Source organism: Rhipicephalus microplus, chromosome 10, assembly GCF_043290135.1.
Source record: "Rhipicephalus microplus isolate Deutch F79 chromosome 10, USDA_Rmic, whole genome shotgun sequence".
Lineage (NCBI taxonomy): Eukaryota > Metazoa > Arthropoda > Arachnida > Ixodida > Ixodidae > Rhipicephalus > Rhipicephalus microplus.
Genome location: NC_134709.1, coordinates 82540338 through 82558369, shown reverse-complemented (window position 1 = coordinate 82558369; position 18032 = coordinate 82540338). Strand labels below are relative to the sequence as shown.

The window sequence follows — 18032 nt, the reverse complement described above, 5'->3', positions numbered from 1 at the left end:
ACCTATAAGTCTATTATCATCATCATCATCATCATCATCAGCCTGACTACGTCCACTGCAGGACAAAGGCCTCTCCCATGTTCCGCCAGTTAACCCGGTCCTGTGCTTGCTGCTGCCAATTTATACCCGCGAACTTCTTTATCTCATCTGCCCACCTAACCTTCTGTCTTCCCCTAACCCGCTTGCCTTCTCTGGGAATCCAGTCAGTTACCCTTAACGACCAGCAGTTATCCTGTCTACGCGCTACATGCCCGGCTCATGTCCATTTCTTCTTCTTTATTTCAGCTATGATATCCTTAACCCCCGTTTGTTCCCTAATCCACTCTGCTCTTTTCTTGTCTCTTAAGGTTACACCTACCATTTTTCTTTCATTGCTCGCTGCGTCGTCCTCAATTGAAGCTGAACCCTCTTTTTAAGTCTCCAGGTTTCTGCTCCGTAGCTAAGTACCGGCAAGATACAGCTGTTATATACCTTCCTCTTGAGGGATAGTGGCAATCTACCTGTCATAATTTGAGAGTGCTTGCCAAACGTGCGCCACCCCATTCTTATTCTTCTTGGGATTGGCTGACAGAAGAGAACTGGGAGTGGGGTTCCTAAATCAAAGAAACATAGCTGGCAACATAGAGGAATACTATAACATTAATGAAAGGGTGGTAGGTATCGTAATTAAACTGAATAAGAGATACAAGATGAAGGTGGTACAGGCTTACGCGCCTACATCCAGCCATGATGACGCTTCAGTTGAAAGCTTCTATGAAGACGTGGAATTGGCAATGAGTAAGGTAAAAACACAGTATACAATACTGATGAGAGATTTTAATGCAAAGCTAGGGAAGTCTATTATAACAATGCGCAAATATTCTCTGTCGTACGCACCCGAATTACTTTCCGTCACACGTCTCAGACAATTCACATCATGGGACACTACTACAGACTACAGTAAAAAAAAACTCTTTATAAAAACACTCATCATTGTTGTTTTAGTATAAACATCAACATAAGCCTTCGCTTCCTTTTGTGTGTAATTCAGATTGATTGATTGATTGATTGATATGTAGAGTTTAACGTCCCAAAACCACCGTATTATTGTGAGAGACGCCGTAGTGAAGGGCTCCCGAAATTCTGACCATCTAGGGTTCATTAACGTGTACCCAAATCTGAGCACACGGGCCTACAGAATTTTCGCCTGCATCGGAAATGCAGCCGCCGCAGCCGTGATTCAATCCCGCGACCTGCGGTTCGGCAGCCGAGTACCTTAGCCACTAGACCACCGTGACGGGGCTGTGTGAAATTTAGCGTGGTTCGGTAAACAGAGACAGCTGGTTCAAAGTTATCTGCGAAAGTTCAGGATTTCATTAGGGCTCCTTCAAATATAACCCCAATATCATTACACTTTACGCTTTTTTTCCTTGTTCTTTACTTGCTTCTAAATAATTTTTTCATTATTACTTTTTCGACATAATCTCTGCTTCCAAATATCGAAGCTGAAGCGGGCTTTTTGTGTCGTGCACATACTTGAACCTTTAGTGAGATAACAGTGCCCTTGGTGCTTTCAAAGCCCATATTGCGCTCCACCGAGTGGTGGTTGAGGGGAAAACAGAGAGTTCGAGCACCTCCCTGGAGGGTGTAGATACGAGCACCGAGGGCATAGTTTAATCCCTGCGGGCACTTGTCATGAACGGCATTGGGGTTCGTGTCAAAGGCCTTAACCTGCCAGCGTTTCATAGGGCGTCCTTTCCCCCCTTTTCTCCTCTCCACTTCTCTCTGAAGCTGCAGGATGAAATCATATTTCCCTCGTCGCTTTTTTCCATTACATTTTTCTCATTCTTTGCTGATAATGGGACACTAGGGATCCGTTCGCAGGAATTTTATTCATTACATCCTACTTTAAGAGCATGAAGAAATAAATAAGAGGGTCTTGTACACAGCGACCAACTGCACTGCCGCCCACCAAGCAAGCCTCTATGTGGTATAGAGAACGGACGATAGGAATTCCACTTAAGACTTTCCGTTGTCGATTCCACAAAAAGAACGACTGTTGCGGGATAGCGAAACTCCTATTTCTCGTGGAAGTCAACCGTATAGGTATGGATAGCCATGTGCCCCAATAAGAACTATGTGTTGCGTTAATAATTGTCAAGAATAGCCTGCTGGGCAAGATATAAGCACTACAGGTGAAAAACAAAACTGTATACGGGATGAAATAAGACTTGTAAATCTCTATTATAAAATATGTGCAAGGGTCTTGGAAAATTTTCAGAAATATAAAAAATCAGGCAAATGCGACTTAAGTTGTATACCCGTAAACAATTTTTTATCTAGCCATAGGCATCCTATAATCAATAAATACAACTTTTCCAACAGTAATTAAGAGGTTAAGCTAATTTACGCTTATAATTAGTGGAGTTAAGAAGTCATAATTTTGAGATTTCAAAAAAAAAAACGGATTCTATAGTGAAACGTGCCAAAGCGCAACTTCTGTATTATTTCAAGACGTCCAAAAAGAATGACAATAATACCTGAGGTTCAACGTCCCGAAACAAAGCCACTATATGATTATGAGAAACGTCGTACTGGCGGGGTACGGGAAATTTCGACTATATGGGGTCAATTCTTTAACGCTCACTTAAATCTATGTATATGGGCCTGACACATTTTCGTCTCCATCGACAAATCAGCCGCCACGGCCAGGACCCGATCCGATGACCTTCGGGTGTGCCATAACCACTAGACCAGTGTGGAGCAGCTTTCCAAAAAGAATGATCCTCTTAGAGCAATCACGAGGTGACATTTTTTGACCGTCGATGTGCGGACTACGTTTGCAATTTCAGCCCTTATGGCACACATTGATTTCAAATAACGCGGAAGAAACACACATTTATAATCGTTTGCTTCATCAATAACGTTATTGGGGTGATGTGCATGTTGCGCTCATTGGCACTTTGGTTTAGGTTTCACCGCTTAACTATGTTGAATTTCATTGTCCCCACAACTATTAGAGGCCGCTTTTTCTATATCTCAACGCAGCGATCTGTTCTTCGCGTGAAAAACTTCAGTCTCTCCATTTCACATAACCACTTAACTACAGTATTTAAATATTTATTAAATTTAACTTTCCTGAATATTGTTCTTATTAATATGCTAAACCATCTGAAGCTGCCTAGCTACATAAAAAATCAATTGAGAAGACAGAGTGGAAACAACTCATTTTTCTGTTTTTTTTAAGCTTTTGACAAATTTATTATGACACCTGCTTTACTAAGTGAGCAAAGCCGACACTGGGCCTATTTCAAGCGATCCGCATAAAAAGACATGTTTCAGTATACTCCCATGAAACAATACTGTACTGAAAATAGACATAAAAATACACATGCCACTTGAATCCAAATTATGGAAGGAAAAACTTCTGCGGAGAGCTAGGTCATGTTTGTAAGCAAAAATATATACGGATATAAAAAGAAAGGTGAAGCATGTGCTAGGAAACAGTAATGTTCATGAACGGTACACTTAGCGACACCATTTGCTCCTTGACCGTGCTGAGTGACGCTAGTGACGCAAGCTTGACCGAATACGTAAAGCCATCTGGGACCTTAAACTGAGGAACACCAGCACGCATGATCGTGCCCTGGCACGTTCCGCGTAACCTCGATTCACGGTGGTTTCTCTACAGCGGGTTGGTCTTTTTCAGTGCTTTACGCATTTATTTGTCCGCGACCCGAAGAAATATTCGAAAGTGTGCGCTTTCTGCAGTACCAAGAATGCCGACTCTTTCGACACTGACGAGCAATGATGGTAGCAGCACGGATTCGTTCGAACCGGCCATAAGGCGAACATCAGAATATGACTTCTCACCATCTGCCGCAATGGTGTATTGCTGCGCATTATCTACAAACATTTAGCCGAGTGTGATCAAAGCTTGTGCGTTCTGTTTTACATATGTAGCACCTGCATATAAAACAAAAATGCAATAGGAGCACTAACGACAACCGCAAGGCTCTGGCCAGGAAGCCTGCAGCATGCTGCACGCGCCTGTGTTATTTTCACGTGCATCGCGCCACTTCGGAGTTTTGAGATTGGCCCTCGCGCTCGCAGCGCTAATTGGCCTCTTCGTGCCGGCGCATGTGTCAGCCATCGCAGGTACGTGACAAGCGAGACAAGTGAACGGTATAGAAAAGCCCAACCCGCCCTCTGGTGTGAAGACACCCATAGGACAAGGCTCAATTGTTTTGTGCTTCGCTCGTTGTGTTGCAGGTCGAAGCAAAAGCAAGAAGAGTGGCGCCCCGAAGGGGCGCCTATATTATTTTTTTTATCCAGTCTTTTATTTTCTGTGTACTGTAAAAGCCGCTATTCTTGTAGTAAAGGCAAGAGTGCACAGACGCCATGTTTTTAATTATTTGCGCTGCTTTTCGCCGACAAAAAATTACTCGCAAAAGTTGAACAAAAGAAGCTCAATTGTATGCCTTTGTTTCCTTCAGATAATCAACAATTAAAGCTGAATATATGCTGGCAGAATGGAAGCGCCTGTTTATTCTTTCGCGAGTAGTTTGGCTTGCTTTTATTATGTATCGTTCACGAAAGGGTCAACCTAGTAATAGTTTGGGCAGAGCACCACTGGCTTGGTCAACCGCGTATTCACAGAAAAGAGAGAAGAGAAAGAGAAGAAATGTAGGAAAGGTAGGGAGGTTAACTAGACTATGCGTCCAGAATAGCAGTACAGAATAGAACATTGGTGTTAATCTTGTCTAGAGGTCTCATTACATACACCTCGCACGTAAGGAAGCAACATCTCGTTCGGTCGTGAGTCTTTTTGCTCACGTAGGTAAACATCTTGAATATTAGACCCAACTTGGCACTTCTTACGGCACCCACCCTCTCACACACACCTATTGACGAGCACACCCCTCGAAAGTCGTCTAGCGAGTCTGCAAGTCTGAATGCGTATATGAATGGGAAAACGCGAAGTTGCACCTACTTTCTAAAATGGTATATCATCAGCTCGTCCAACAGCGAATTCTAGTGTATATATGGTTCCTTGAAGGTTGCAAGAACAATTTGAAAAAGAGCCTGTCACGATAATACATGGCTGTACGCCTGAAAAGGCAGTAAAGTGTACGCATCAGTTCGTCGAGAACTTCGCTGAGAGTTGAACACCTCTTCGGCTCTCCTTCAGCTCGTCCCCCTCAGTTCTCGTTTTTATTGTGAAATGGCTAGAAATAACCCTCCATTCTCCACCCGCCACACGCCCGCAAGTTAACACAAATACAAAAAGAAAAGGAAAGCAATTCAAAGAGCAAGCGAGAAAGCTGGCATGATCGAGGAACACCCACACCGGACGTTCGTGTGGGGTCCTCTGGGCGCTATACGCATCGAAGCATGTAGAATGGGGCGAGGGGGGGGGGGTGTAGTGAGGCTTCACAGTTAGTTGTTTGCCAGGACAGGACATCCCGAAGGGCAGCATCCCGCCTGCGCAAACGCTGCGTGCCCTTCACCTCACCGTGTATAGATGGGAGGGTAGAATAATGGCACGAATGCCCCCCCCCCTTTTTTTTTAAGCTGAGTGGCTGCACGCATGTTCTGTGGTCCTCTAGTTGGGTGGACCCCCCGTCCCGTCTCGCTGTGAGACAAGTGCCCATTGTGCAGCGGCGTCGACCGCTTTATATACGCGTGCACCCAAGTCACGAAGCCAAAGACGGCGCCGTTCTTTTCGCGCTCTGTGGTTCCTCGCCAAATAGATTGTGTGGAAGGCGGAGTGCTCGAGCACGAACGAGAAATCCACTTTCCCGCTTCATGTAGCTGCATGTAGCAGTAGTGAAGAAATCCAACGTATCGTGATTGTGAACACTGTGATGTGCCAGAAACACTTGAGCACATATTTTGTGTCTGCCCAGCATACGCACGTGAACGACAAACACTGATTTCTTCTACTGAACAATATCGCAGTAGGTCATTAACTGATGAGACCATGTTGGGCCCTTGGCCAGACACCAACAGTGCAACTGCGGTTACAAGAGCAGTTATTACCTTTTTAGAAACAACTGGACTATGTGCGCGGCTCTAAAATGTGTCTCAGCTAGAAAGAACACTACATACTCACCTCTCTATCTCACCATCGTCATCCATTAATCTTTCTTTTCCCCTTTCCCTTCCCCGAGTGTAGAGTAGCAGGCTAGAGCAAACTATCGCTCAGGCCGACCTCTCTGCCTTTCTGTAAATAAACATACTTCCTTCCTTCTTCCAACGTATCGTATTTCACGGTATTTCACGAGCTATGGTTACTATAAAAGTAATGTGGTAGTACGTATTTCTATCAAGCAGGTCGCAGCGGTGGTACTGCGGTTACGGTGGTCGGCTGCTCACCTAAAGGTTGCGGGTTCGATTCCAGCCTCGACGGTCGCGTGTCTGTGGAGGTGAAAAGGTAGATGCTCGTGTATTGTGCGATTTCAGTGCGTATCAAAGAGGACCTGGTCGGTCTTAACCAATTGGTTCTGAGTAGGTTGGTCATGACCAGTTTACTCAGAGACCAGATTTCGTGAGCCCTTTACTACGACGTCTCTCTTAATCACATCGCAGTTCTGAGTAGTAAAGCCGAAATAATATTATTTTATATGTTGTGTAGTGGTGGTACACGACAATGATAGAGTACAACGCCATTCGGAGTGTGCAGTTCTGGTACTTGTTTGATACGAAGATTGCAAATCACGAGAAGTTTTTTCCAAATGATCGGGCAACGATTAGGCGCTGCCACGGCGACAACGTGTATAAATTACTACTTCAGATCCTTCGAGTCCGCTGTCTAGAGAAAGAGGGAATGCAGCAAAAATGACGACGCCAACCAGACTATGAGCAGTATGCTACCCTACAAGTGAAACGAAGTCGGAAACGACAGAATCGTCATCAAGTGGGGTGATAGCGAATGCGCAATCTGAAGAACTCGGTGAGTACGCTTTGCAAACCCGAAGAACACGCCCGACGTCTTGCCTGTGAACGGTAGACGATATAACGTTAACGTGAGGAGCCGGTTAAGTTGCGCAATTCAGTACTTGAGATGTTTCACGTCTGCACGCATACGTAAAACGTGGCGCTTTACAGGTAATGGCTGCTATACGGCTTTCTTGCGCTGTAAAATTAGGTAATGCCTAAAGACGGCAAGGAGCATCCCTCATGATGGGCATGAAAAGGCAACACGCGCAAGCGAATAACTTCCGAGTTCTCGCGACTAGTTGCGCGCAAGTAACACGTCTTCTAATGAAACTTTCAGCACTGAGCAACCTCCGACGCTTTGTTTTTTCTGCATTTCTGTTTACAGCTGCTTGCTTTATGTATTTATTTATTTCGTGATACTATCTGGGCCAAAGGCATTGTGGAGAAGGGTCAAACATGATTTTTTACTCATAAAATGTTACCTAATAATAAAAAATAATTAAATTAAAAACAATAAAGAACAAAATATAAGCATTGTGTACCAACAGAACAAGTAAGTGCGTTTATAAAGTGCTAGTGAGCGCATAACAAAACAAGTGATGATCAGTCAAGATGACCACAGACCCTGGAAGGCGGTTCCAGTGTACTGATGTTCTTTGAATAAATGAATCGCTGCAGATTAATGCGAACTATAGCTTCCTAGTTTACGATCCTGCCACAGCGATGCAGACTTATTTATGACATGGCGAGTTTTTCGTGAATGAATCATTTCAAAATTATAAAATGACTCACATTCTGTAAGACTCTTTCATCACAAATAACTAAATAAGTACAATGTTCAATATAATCAATAATTCTCAATCTTTCTATAAGCTGAAAACTTTTTTTTTAGTGCAGAGCATTTCTTAGTCGCATGATGTCGCGCTCGGCATCGGCGGCAGCACCGTTCGCACTGCGCATGCTCGCATCTCGTGCGGGCTCAGGAAGGCACCCTCAAAACTATCGCTTTCCTCTCCCTCTCTCGCCTCGCAAAGCACAAACTGGCAGAGTCTGCTATAGTAAAAACAGATAAAAAAACAACGACGGCTCGTGCTCCACAACCGGTCACTGTAAGCACTGAATCACGCGTTAGAAATTAAGTCATCGGCGCCTTTACTCGGCTTTCATTTCGCCTTCGTTGTCGTAAGCCTTCTGTCGCTTCTGGGGTGTTTCCACAGTTGTCGTTGCCTTTCCAATTTGCTATTTTAGGGCTAACGATTGTCTCCTTTTTTTAACTGACCAGTGGTGAACAACAAGACTTCCCCCACGTATGTGGCACATACCAGCCGATGGTCATGATAACTTTCTGATAGACCGCGAATGTTTCCGTGACAAATACCCGTTTGTTGTGCTAAATGATGGCGTATTCATCGTTAGAGGACCAGTGGTAAGCCTGCATCGGGGTTTATCCAATTTATTTGGCACATAACTGATAGGCGGCGCTTGGCAGGCCACACAGGATAGACCGCCCAAATTATTGCTGCCTTAAACAGTTTGTCTGTCAATAGCTTACTCACCCTTCCAACCATTTATGGGACCAGGTGTAACGAGAGACGCAACAAGAGAAAAGCAAAATCACATCAAATCAAATCAAGTCGGCTCCTCTTTGCTCCGTTATGAACAGGATGCACATATATTGCAAGGACAACAAAATAAAGTCGATTTTACAGCTGCGTGCTTTCTTCATTCATTCTTTTTCGCATTATTTACGGAAGCACCATACGCGAGTTTTCGAATATAGGGGCCTAAAAAGCTTGGGGCCCCAAAGCCCTTTTCGTGTGGGCGCTTTGGGTCAAGTAGGAGCGAATAGGGTCTGCAGCGCTTCGGACGCTCCCCCTAATCTATGTCACTCTAGTCTTAGCCGAGAGCCATCCCTTCAGTGGGTGCCGTCATATTTTTCTCACCCAAAACTTCTAGGGGCGGGCTTCAGGGCTCCCGCTAAATTGGAAAAATAGCGTCACCGACCTCGGTTTGGGTTTTGGTTTGCGGACGCTATTTTCTTTTTTTTTTGCACATGCGCAAAACCCAAACTTGGTTTGGGTTTTGCGCATGTGCAGTGGCCTTGACGCTATTTCTTTCGAAAACTTCCTATCGTGGCATTCCACGTTATAGTTCTGCAAGAGGCATTCCTTTCGAGGGTGGTTGCTAAAACGAGGGCACATATTTCGCACACCTCGACACGTGCGTTTCCTTTTTTCTTTCTCGTCTATTGCAACGTCATGTGGCGAAACCAAGGGTACGCATAAGACAAAAAAAAAAAACTCTGGGAAAGTAAGGCAGCCCCCGCGCGAGTCGGGGGCTCCCCATGAGCTCGCTTGCGGCAGCGAGCTATACGCGTTAATGTTCCGCCCCTACATGTTCCTCGAGCCGCCGTGACGAGGGCTCCCTGCCGGCCACTTTTTCATGCAGCTTGTAATCGTTTGTTACGCTCCACGTGGGTGGCATCTCCGAGTGCGTGCGGTTGTTTTGTTCCCTCTGTTTTCACCCCTGTTCCAGAAGCTTATATTGGGCTTACCACAGCGAAAGCGGTCCGAACACGAAACTTCGAAGAAAGCAACCCCGCTTCGCACATTAATAATGCCTCTCTGTCACCAACTTCGCAGAAAACTAGGCAATGTGGAAGCTTCCCATTCTCAAAAATGCCGGGTGAGTAAGAAGTAAACAACTACCGAGTTTGTACAAGTTGGTAACGAAGTGATGTCGGCGATTAATATTTATCAGCTTGCGAGATCTGGAAAATATACAAATAGACTGAAAATACTGAATAAAAGGTTCAGCAACGCACATTTTAAAGTCCCTTGCGTGTCAGGTATGAAAAAAGCTGACTGTACACATTGTTTTTCTCTCTCGTTTAGAGCTCGAACAAAGACCTGGCTTGAAGATAGCCCATGTGTATATGTTGTAGGGAAGCAAGATCGGCACAGCTGCTCGCGCGAGCTCGGATAGTAGAAAGAACCGGAGGACGAAGAACTAAAAATGTCAAAACTTTTGTCTCTAAGCTAGCTTTTCAAATCAGTTTTAGTTTCAGTTTAGTATCCTACCACCCGGTTCTTGGCATATACCCCTTTGTGGTGGAGCGCCATCCAGGTCATCATTATCATCATCATCATCATCATCATTATCATCATCAAGACCAGTGGTCTTGCAGCAAGGGTGCTGTCTCTTGTTTGTCTTTCTTTACAATTTACCGTTTCTTTAGGTCAGCCCCAAAACGAAACTCTCGACACCCGATTTGCAAACACATTCATTATTATTAGATCAACTACTTCAGACAACATCAATATTCCTAACATTACTGAATGCACTTATGACGGCTACATATAAGACCCTCTCCGCGAATGCGTGTGTTGTGTGCGTCGTCGTAGTTATTTCACCGGGCTTTAAGTATTGTATGAGCCATGGTATAAATATAAACACAAAAAATGTTTTATGCCACGGTACATCAACACTTCAATGGCGTATATGAGTCACGGACATGACGTTGACAAAGTGAACGCGAACGAAAGTGAAAAATAACTATCGCAGAAATATGCACTACCGGAAACCGCATTTATACGACCTCGCGGGTCATGATAAGCGCCCGGCATTCTACCAACTAAGCTACCAAACGCCCTTTTTATTGTTTTCGTTACTGTTTAAGCTATTTGGGCGCATGCAAAACACTCCACAAACACGCCTTCTGTATAGCTTGGATATTTTTTAGCAAATGCATGGTGTTCTGTATTGGGTGCAGCAAGACGGCATGGGTTTCTGCCACCGTCAATGAGCGGTAAAGTGAAGTAATGCGCCTTGACATTTATTAGCGGCTATAGGGAACGATTCGGTGGCGACGCAGTTGAAGCTTGGTCTGGCTAAAGTATATACGGTCATAGTTAAAGCGTCTCGATCACAGCTATAGGAGCACCCGGGGCATTGCCGCCTGAGCGTTGCCTGTCTCTGTTTACAATTACAGGTGCAGGATGGCTTCCGGTTCCGTGTGCCGGCGTATACCCTAGCAGTATTGGTGAGTAACAGAAGCCCTAACGAGGAGACAGTTCATTTTCAAAATTTTTCTCCCTGTGTCCGGTCATGTATTTCAAATACTTTTTCTTTTAAGCTAGATATAACATCATAAGAGCTAGTCCATCGCATTGAGCGAAAAATTAAAACACAATATTCATGCTTTGGCGTTAGAGAGGAATAAATGAAGCGAACGTAAGTTTCTTGGGTAGCAGTACGTGCTGCTGCTATACGTTGAAACTGACTAAAAAGGCGAAACACAGTTACGTTCTTTGCATTTCGATTCATGCTAGCGTGTGACCATTTGTCCTAGTGTTGCAGTTTCCACGAGCGCGAACGGTGTATCTCCGCAGCCGACTTCTCTCAGGGGGATAGCACCGATGCATCAAATTGCTGCAAGCGCTGCGCAAAGGTGATGAAGTCGACGGGCCAATGTCAAGCCTTGGTGGACCGAGGCAGAGGCCACCGGTACGCAATATTATACTGTGCCCGTTAGCGGCTTAGGCTGTGAACGTCGGCCTTCTCTGTCGCTGAAGCGTAGTGTGGTGTATGCATGAGCATTGGCGCCGGTTACCCTTTACGGAGGAACGCAAATCGTGCCGTTGGTCTCCGTAAATCACGACGCTTTGAAGAAGAGAATATCGAGTACCAGCGTTTATTATGCGCTTGTTGTTGCCATTTAACAGCGCAGGATTCGCGATACGCTGTGCGGGAATATGTTAACAACTTGCGCTATACCACAACGGTTAAATCTTACTTTGGTTAAATGGGCCAGAATTTATAGTTCTGCATTGTTTCACCAGTTTGCCAAGTATTTTTTTTGTGTGTGAAAGAAATCCTATTCTGCGAGGTTTCAACGCGATCTGTGTATCTCAGAGTATCATTAGCCCGGACAAAGGTAAGCCGACGAGAGGGAGTGAATTCCCAATCCTTAAAAATTTTCAAGTTCGCATGTCGATATATACACAGGCGTGGCGTATGCCAAGGTGGCGATGGAAAAAGCGTTGACTTCACGTTATTATCTAGTTTACTATATATATTGTTACGTGATTTCGGCTCACTGAAAGAGGGCATAGTGGGGCATACCCAAGAAAGGTGCCTCAGACTGAGAGGGAAGAAGTGGACGTTGTCGGTGAGCTGCGTTGTGGCTGCGGACTGACAACTGTTATTTTCCACGTAACATTTTGGTGGAGGTGCTGGGTTAAAATTTGTTAAAAATAAATTAGTTAAATTAGTTAAAAAGAAGGACGGATTGTGGCGATTTTGTGTGGACTATCGCCACCTTAACAACATCACCAAGAAAGACGCGTACCCTCTGCTCCGCATTGACGACGCCCTTGATTGCCTCCATGGTGCCGCCTACTTTTCTTCCATCGATCTTCGTTCTGGTTATTGGCAGATTGCCGTAGACCCCATGTACCGAAAGAAGACGGCTTTTGTAACACCCGATGGCCTCCACCAATTCAAAGTCATGCCTTTCGGTTATGTAATGCCCCCGCCACCTTTGAACGAATGATGGACGCCCTTCTCCATGAATTGAAGTGGTCTACGTGTCTTTGTTACCTGGATGACGTCATTGTGTTTGCTCCCACTTTTGAAGCGCACCTTGAGAGACTATCAAAAATTCTTGATGTATTCCGTCTCGCCGGCCTTCAGCTGAATCCATCCAAGTGCCAGTTTGGTCGCCGTCGCATTACAATACTTGGACATATTGTTGACGCTTACGGCGTACAGCATGACCCAGAAAAAGTTCCAGCTGTGAAGGACTTTCCTGTGCCGAAAACCGCCAAAGATGTCCGCAGCTTTGTGGGGCTCTGCTCCTATTTTCGGCGGTTCATCAAGAACTTCGCGGAAATTGCTCGGCCCCTAACGGATTTACTCAAACTAGAGGAGACGTTTACCTGGGGTCCCTCGCAAGCAGCAGCATTTTCCGACCTGACCACTTTGCTCACTTCTTCTCCTGTGCTGGCTCACTTCGACCCTACGGCACCGACCGAAGTCCGCACCGATGCCAGCGGTTACGAATAGGCGCTGTGTTGGCTCAGCGACAACGTGGGCAGCATCGCGTGATAGCTTATGCCAGCAGGCTGCTGTCCACCTCGGAGCGTAATTATTCTATCACAGAGCGCGAATGCCTAGCGCTGGTGTGGGCAGTAACGAAATTTCGCCCTTACTTATACGGCCGACCATTTATAGTTCTCACCGACCACCACGCTCTCTGCTGGCTCACCTCCCTCAAAGATCTCACAAGTCGTCTCGTCCGCTGGGCACTCCGCCTCCAGGAGTATTCTTACACCGTAGTGTATAAATCAGGAAAACTGCACAAAGATGTGGATTGTCTGTCACGCTACCCTGTGGCCGACTGCGATCCTACGAGCACTGATTCTGTGGGCTGCGTCCTTTCCATCTCCCAGCTGCTTCATCTCGGGGACGAGCAGCGTCGCGATCCGGATATCAGCCACCTAATACAACAGCTCGAATCTTCACCGCAAGACGCTGCTGTTCGCATGTTTACCTTAAAGGACCACACCTTATATCGGCGTAATTTATCGCCCAATGGTCACGACCTACTTCTGGTCATACCAAAGCACCTGCATTCCACAGTCCTACGCGAGCTCCATGACGCGCCAACCGCGTGTCACCTTGGTGTCTCTCGCACATATGACCGTGTCCGCCGCCGCTTCTACTGGCCTTGCCTTTCACGCTCTGTACGTCGCTATGTCAACGCTTGTGAAATTCGCCAGCGTCGCAAAAAGTCGTCGGGACTCCCTTCCGGATATCTTCAGCCCATCGACATCCCATCGGAGCCATTCTTCCGTGTTGGTTTGGACCTCCTCGGTCCCTTCCCAACATCCGCCTCCGGAAACAAGTGGGTCGCGGTGGCTACGGATTACGCGACCCGTTACGCAGTTACGCGAGCCATGCCAAGAATCTGCGCTACAGACGTCGCTGATTTTCTACTACGCGATCTCATTTTAGTGCATGGAGCCCCTCGTCAACTGCTGACAGACCGAGGCCGAACGTTCCTTTCGAAAGTGGTTGACGATATCCTGTGTTCCTGCTCTACCCAACATAAGCTCACGACATCGTACCATCCCCAGGCAAACGGGCTTACAGAACGTTTAAACCGCACCCTGACAGACATGCTATCGAAATACGTCTCGGCCGACCATCGTGATTGGGACCTTGCACTACCCTACGTGACGTTCGCATACAATTCCTCCCGGCATGACACTGCCGGGTACTCGCCATTTTACCTTCTGTTTGGACGCGAACCAACATTGCCGTTGGATATCTTCCTGCCAGCCGCTGCGCAGTCTACTTCTGAATACGCACGCGACGCTATTACCCGAGCTTACCACGCTCGTCAGCTTGCCCGCAGCAGATTAATGGCGTCCCAAGACTCGCAGAAGCATCGTTACGACGAGCGGCATCGCGACGAACACTTTCCAACAGGTTTCCTCGTTCTTGTTTGGTCCCTTACGCGACATGCAGGCCTTTCAGAAAAAGTTCTCTCTCGTTTCACGGGCCCATACCACGTGCTTAGACGAGTTACCGACACTACATATGAAATTGTACCTGATAATCCATCAACCGCTTCCGCTCTGCTGTCAAGAGACATCGTCCCCGTATCAAGGCTCAAGCGTTACCACACTGCTCCTGCTGTGGCCCCGTAAAATCGCCGGGTCGGCGCTTTTGCCGCCGGGGGTCGTGTTACGTAATTTCGGAGGGCATAGTGGGGCATACCCAAGAAAGCTGCCTCAGGCTGAGAGTGAAGAAGTGGACGTTGTCGGTGAGCTGCGTTAGGCTGCGGACTGACAACTGTTATTTTCCACGTAACAATATATATATATATATATATATATATATATATATATATATATATATATATATATATATATATATATATATATATATATATATATATATATATATATATATATATATATATATATATATATGTATATATCGTGTATATAGACAATGACACAAACTCACGGCACGAACGACAAATTGTAGTAGAGAATTTCTGGTGATAGCCCTGTCGCGTACGTTTTCTGCGACGATAACTCGTCGCGATTTTACTAGACGAATTTTGCAATACACTCCAGAATCTTTCACTCGCTTCCCAGATTTTCCGTGGTTCTATTGGCCTCACAGGTACAGTTGATGCGAAAAAAATAAGATGTGCATCTCACACTCTTTCGGGCTTTTCCAGCAGCCATTATCCGCAAGAATAGAAAACGTTCCGCTACGCCACCGGGCTAGCGTGACCGACCGGCATGCCGCGGGTCATTAGGAGCGCAAATGGCGTTTCAGCACTCTTCTCCCTGGGTGTGTTTTTTTTTTCTTTTCAGCGTTTGCTCTCAGTCTCTGCTAAAAATGTAAACTGGCATACTGAACAATACTGAAAGGTTAGGCACCCCATCGAACGCCAGCCGACGCGCACGCGGATAAACGTACGAAACGGGACCCCTATTTGCATTTAATGTATGCTGACCAAGCACCAAAGCCTACAGTGAATTACCATAACACAGTCTTGCAACGGCGAGGTTAAATTTCGGGGCGAGTCAAAGGCTATAGAAAAGGAGAGTTTTCTTAGAAGCTCAAAAACAAAAACTGAATTACAGCAAAATTCGAAAAGCGCTTTCGACAAGCGGGAATGTGAACATTTCAACCGAAGAACACAGGATGTATTGTAAAACTGTGTCCGCAAAATGCAGCTGATTGGAAACGATTTATGAGCGAGAAATATTGGCCGAACAGTGGGTATTCGTACTCTTGGTGCCGTCCACCCGCTCCACTCTGTGCTCATATAATAATAATAATAATAATAATAATAATAATAATAATAATAATAATAATAATAATAATAATAATAATAATAATAATAATAATAATAATAATAATAATAATAATAATAATAATGATAATAATAATAATAATAATAATAATAATGTAAAACTAGTGCCACTACGTTCAGTTGGTTGATACTATTTATTGTATAAGCTTTCAAAATGAACAGTACACCAGCAGTACGATCCTACCCACTAAGGTTCCATGGCAGGCCTATTGGTTATCTATGAAGTATCTAATATATAACGCATCTAGTACACATCTCTGTACCGTCCGGGATGCGATACACATCAGATACAATTCTATCACTACCATGCAACGCGTTAGCGATACTGGCTAAGGTACTCAGCTGCTGCCCCGCAGGTCACGGGATCGAATCCCGGCTGTGGCGGCTGCGTTTACGGTGGAGGCGAAAACGCTGTAGGACCATGTGCTCTGATTTGGCCGCACGGTAAAGAACCCCAGATGGTCTAAATTTTCGGGGCCCTTCAATATGGCGCTTCTTATTGTCATTGGTGGTTTTGTGCCGTTAAACTCCCCCATATCAATCAATCATCAATCGCATTTTAAACGCATTAGGAGTTATTAGTAAGTCCTTATGTAACAACTAGCTGTACTGATGATACTTCTTTCACGCTGGCTCAATAATGCTTGCAGGAGTACATCACGTATATGTAACATACCACCTGCACTTCACCTGTTCATATTATGATTATCCTACCACCTCCAGAAGAGAGTTTTAGGCGAAGCTTTTCCACGCAGTTCAACTGGAATTCGCATCAGTGGACGAATCGCACCTTTATGTCTGGCCGTTCTCAATGTCCTTCATCTGGACTATTTCTGTATCCTAGATACGAAAAGTATTAGAATCTATGGTTTACCGTTCGAAATTCACAATATGTTAATGAGGCAAGCCTGTGTGGCCGGTTACGGAAATCATTTACGTGCGTTTAAACTGCACACAGAGCACGGGCCTCTAGCATTTCCCCAATATCGGCCCGTGATTTTCGGGGTCAGCAGCCGGGAACCGCAACCGCCTTCCATCGCGGCAAAATAGTCGGCTAGGAATAATTTACGTTGCTGTCTGAGAATTCACTTTCGAGGGGTGTTAGCGAGCCCTGGCGAGGATGTAGAAATGCCTGTACTCATTCATTTTAGGATACAGCGTGCGCATCTAATTCTACAAACAGAAGCACGTTACATTTACCTACTTCTAAGCACGCATATTCCTCACCTGAAAGTGAGCACTGTGAGGGGCCGGTACGATTTGTGGCTTCGAGGATCCGCCATTGGTCGGCCCCAGAAATCGTTTATCCAAAGCGATGACGACGATGACGACGAAGATGCTGCAGGCCGTCTACTCTCGCCGGTGACGTCGGGGTTGCCAACGACGGCCACCATGTCGTCGTGCACGAAATCGCCATCCAGCGAGTTCACGTAACACAGCACCGCCACAACACCGGCACACAACGCGGGCATCCACGCGGCTAAGGGCCTACGTGCCATGCCGTAGTCGACACACACTGGTTCATTGGCGGCACCAACTGCCCCGTCGCGTCTCTTTTGCGACTGTTGTTGCATGAGGCGTGGACGTCTTTGGCAGTTGAATGATGACTGCCGCTGCTGGCGGTGGTGGTCCTCAACTGGTACCGCACTCGAACTGGCCGCACGTAGTCTCGTAGAATATACAAAATAAGAAAGCATCCTAGCGATTACAGAAGGACATCGGGCGCCCAGCGACCCAGTCAGCGCACGCAAAGTGTCCGCAGTGCTCGTTGTTTTACTGCGACAACGTTTGTGCCATGTGTACGGTCGGCCGCATTTCCGATCGCCGTCAGAGTGATCCGAAAGCGCCGTCGCGGTGGATGCACTTGCAGATGACTCTAGGTAGGCGTGAAGCAGGGACGATTGCGCACCTCCGCTCAACCAGCCACCTACAGCCATCTTCGGGATCCACACAACCAACGCCACACAACACAATCAAAACAGGCACGCTGTCGTCGCACTACTATTTCAAACAATACACTTGGACGGTGCTAGAGCAGTCGATGAACTACACAGGCGTGCACACAAACAGAGCGAAAGCGTGGTGGGAAGATTCGTCACTTTCCGAAGCACGTGGTAGCATCGGACGGCTTACTCCTGGCCGGCGAAGAGACTCGATGCGTATGTCCACTCACAATGGTCTTGTGCGACACTCTCACAGTGACGCAGCG

The 18032-nt window shown here is 46.1% G+C and overlaps 1 protein-coding gene across 1 annotated transcript in view; it reads right to left on the bottom strand.

Annotated features, from left to right (window-relative positions):
* Nucleotides 1-17733, bottom strand: part of LOC142774774 (protein O-mannosyl-transferase TMTC1-like) — a 60638-nt gene extending 42905 nt beyond the window's left edge. The window contains exon 1 of the mRNA XM_075875809.1: nt 17051-17733. Within this exon, the coding sequence (XP_075731924.1) occupies nt 17051-17520 (470 nt within the window). The 5' untranslated portion in view covers nt 17521-17733. The remainder of the gene's footprint in view (nt 1-17050) is intronic.
* Nucleotides 17734-18032: the final 299 nt, after the last annotated feature.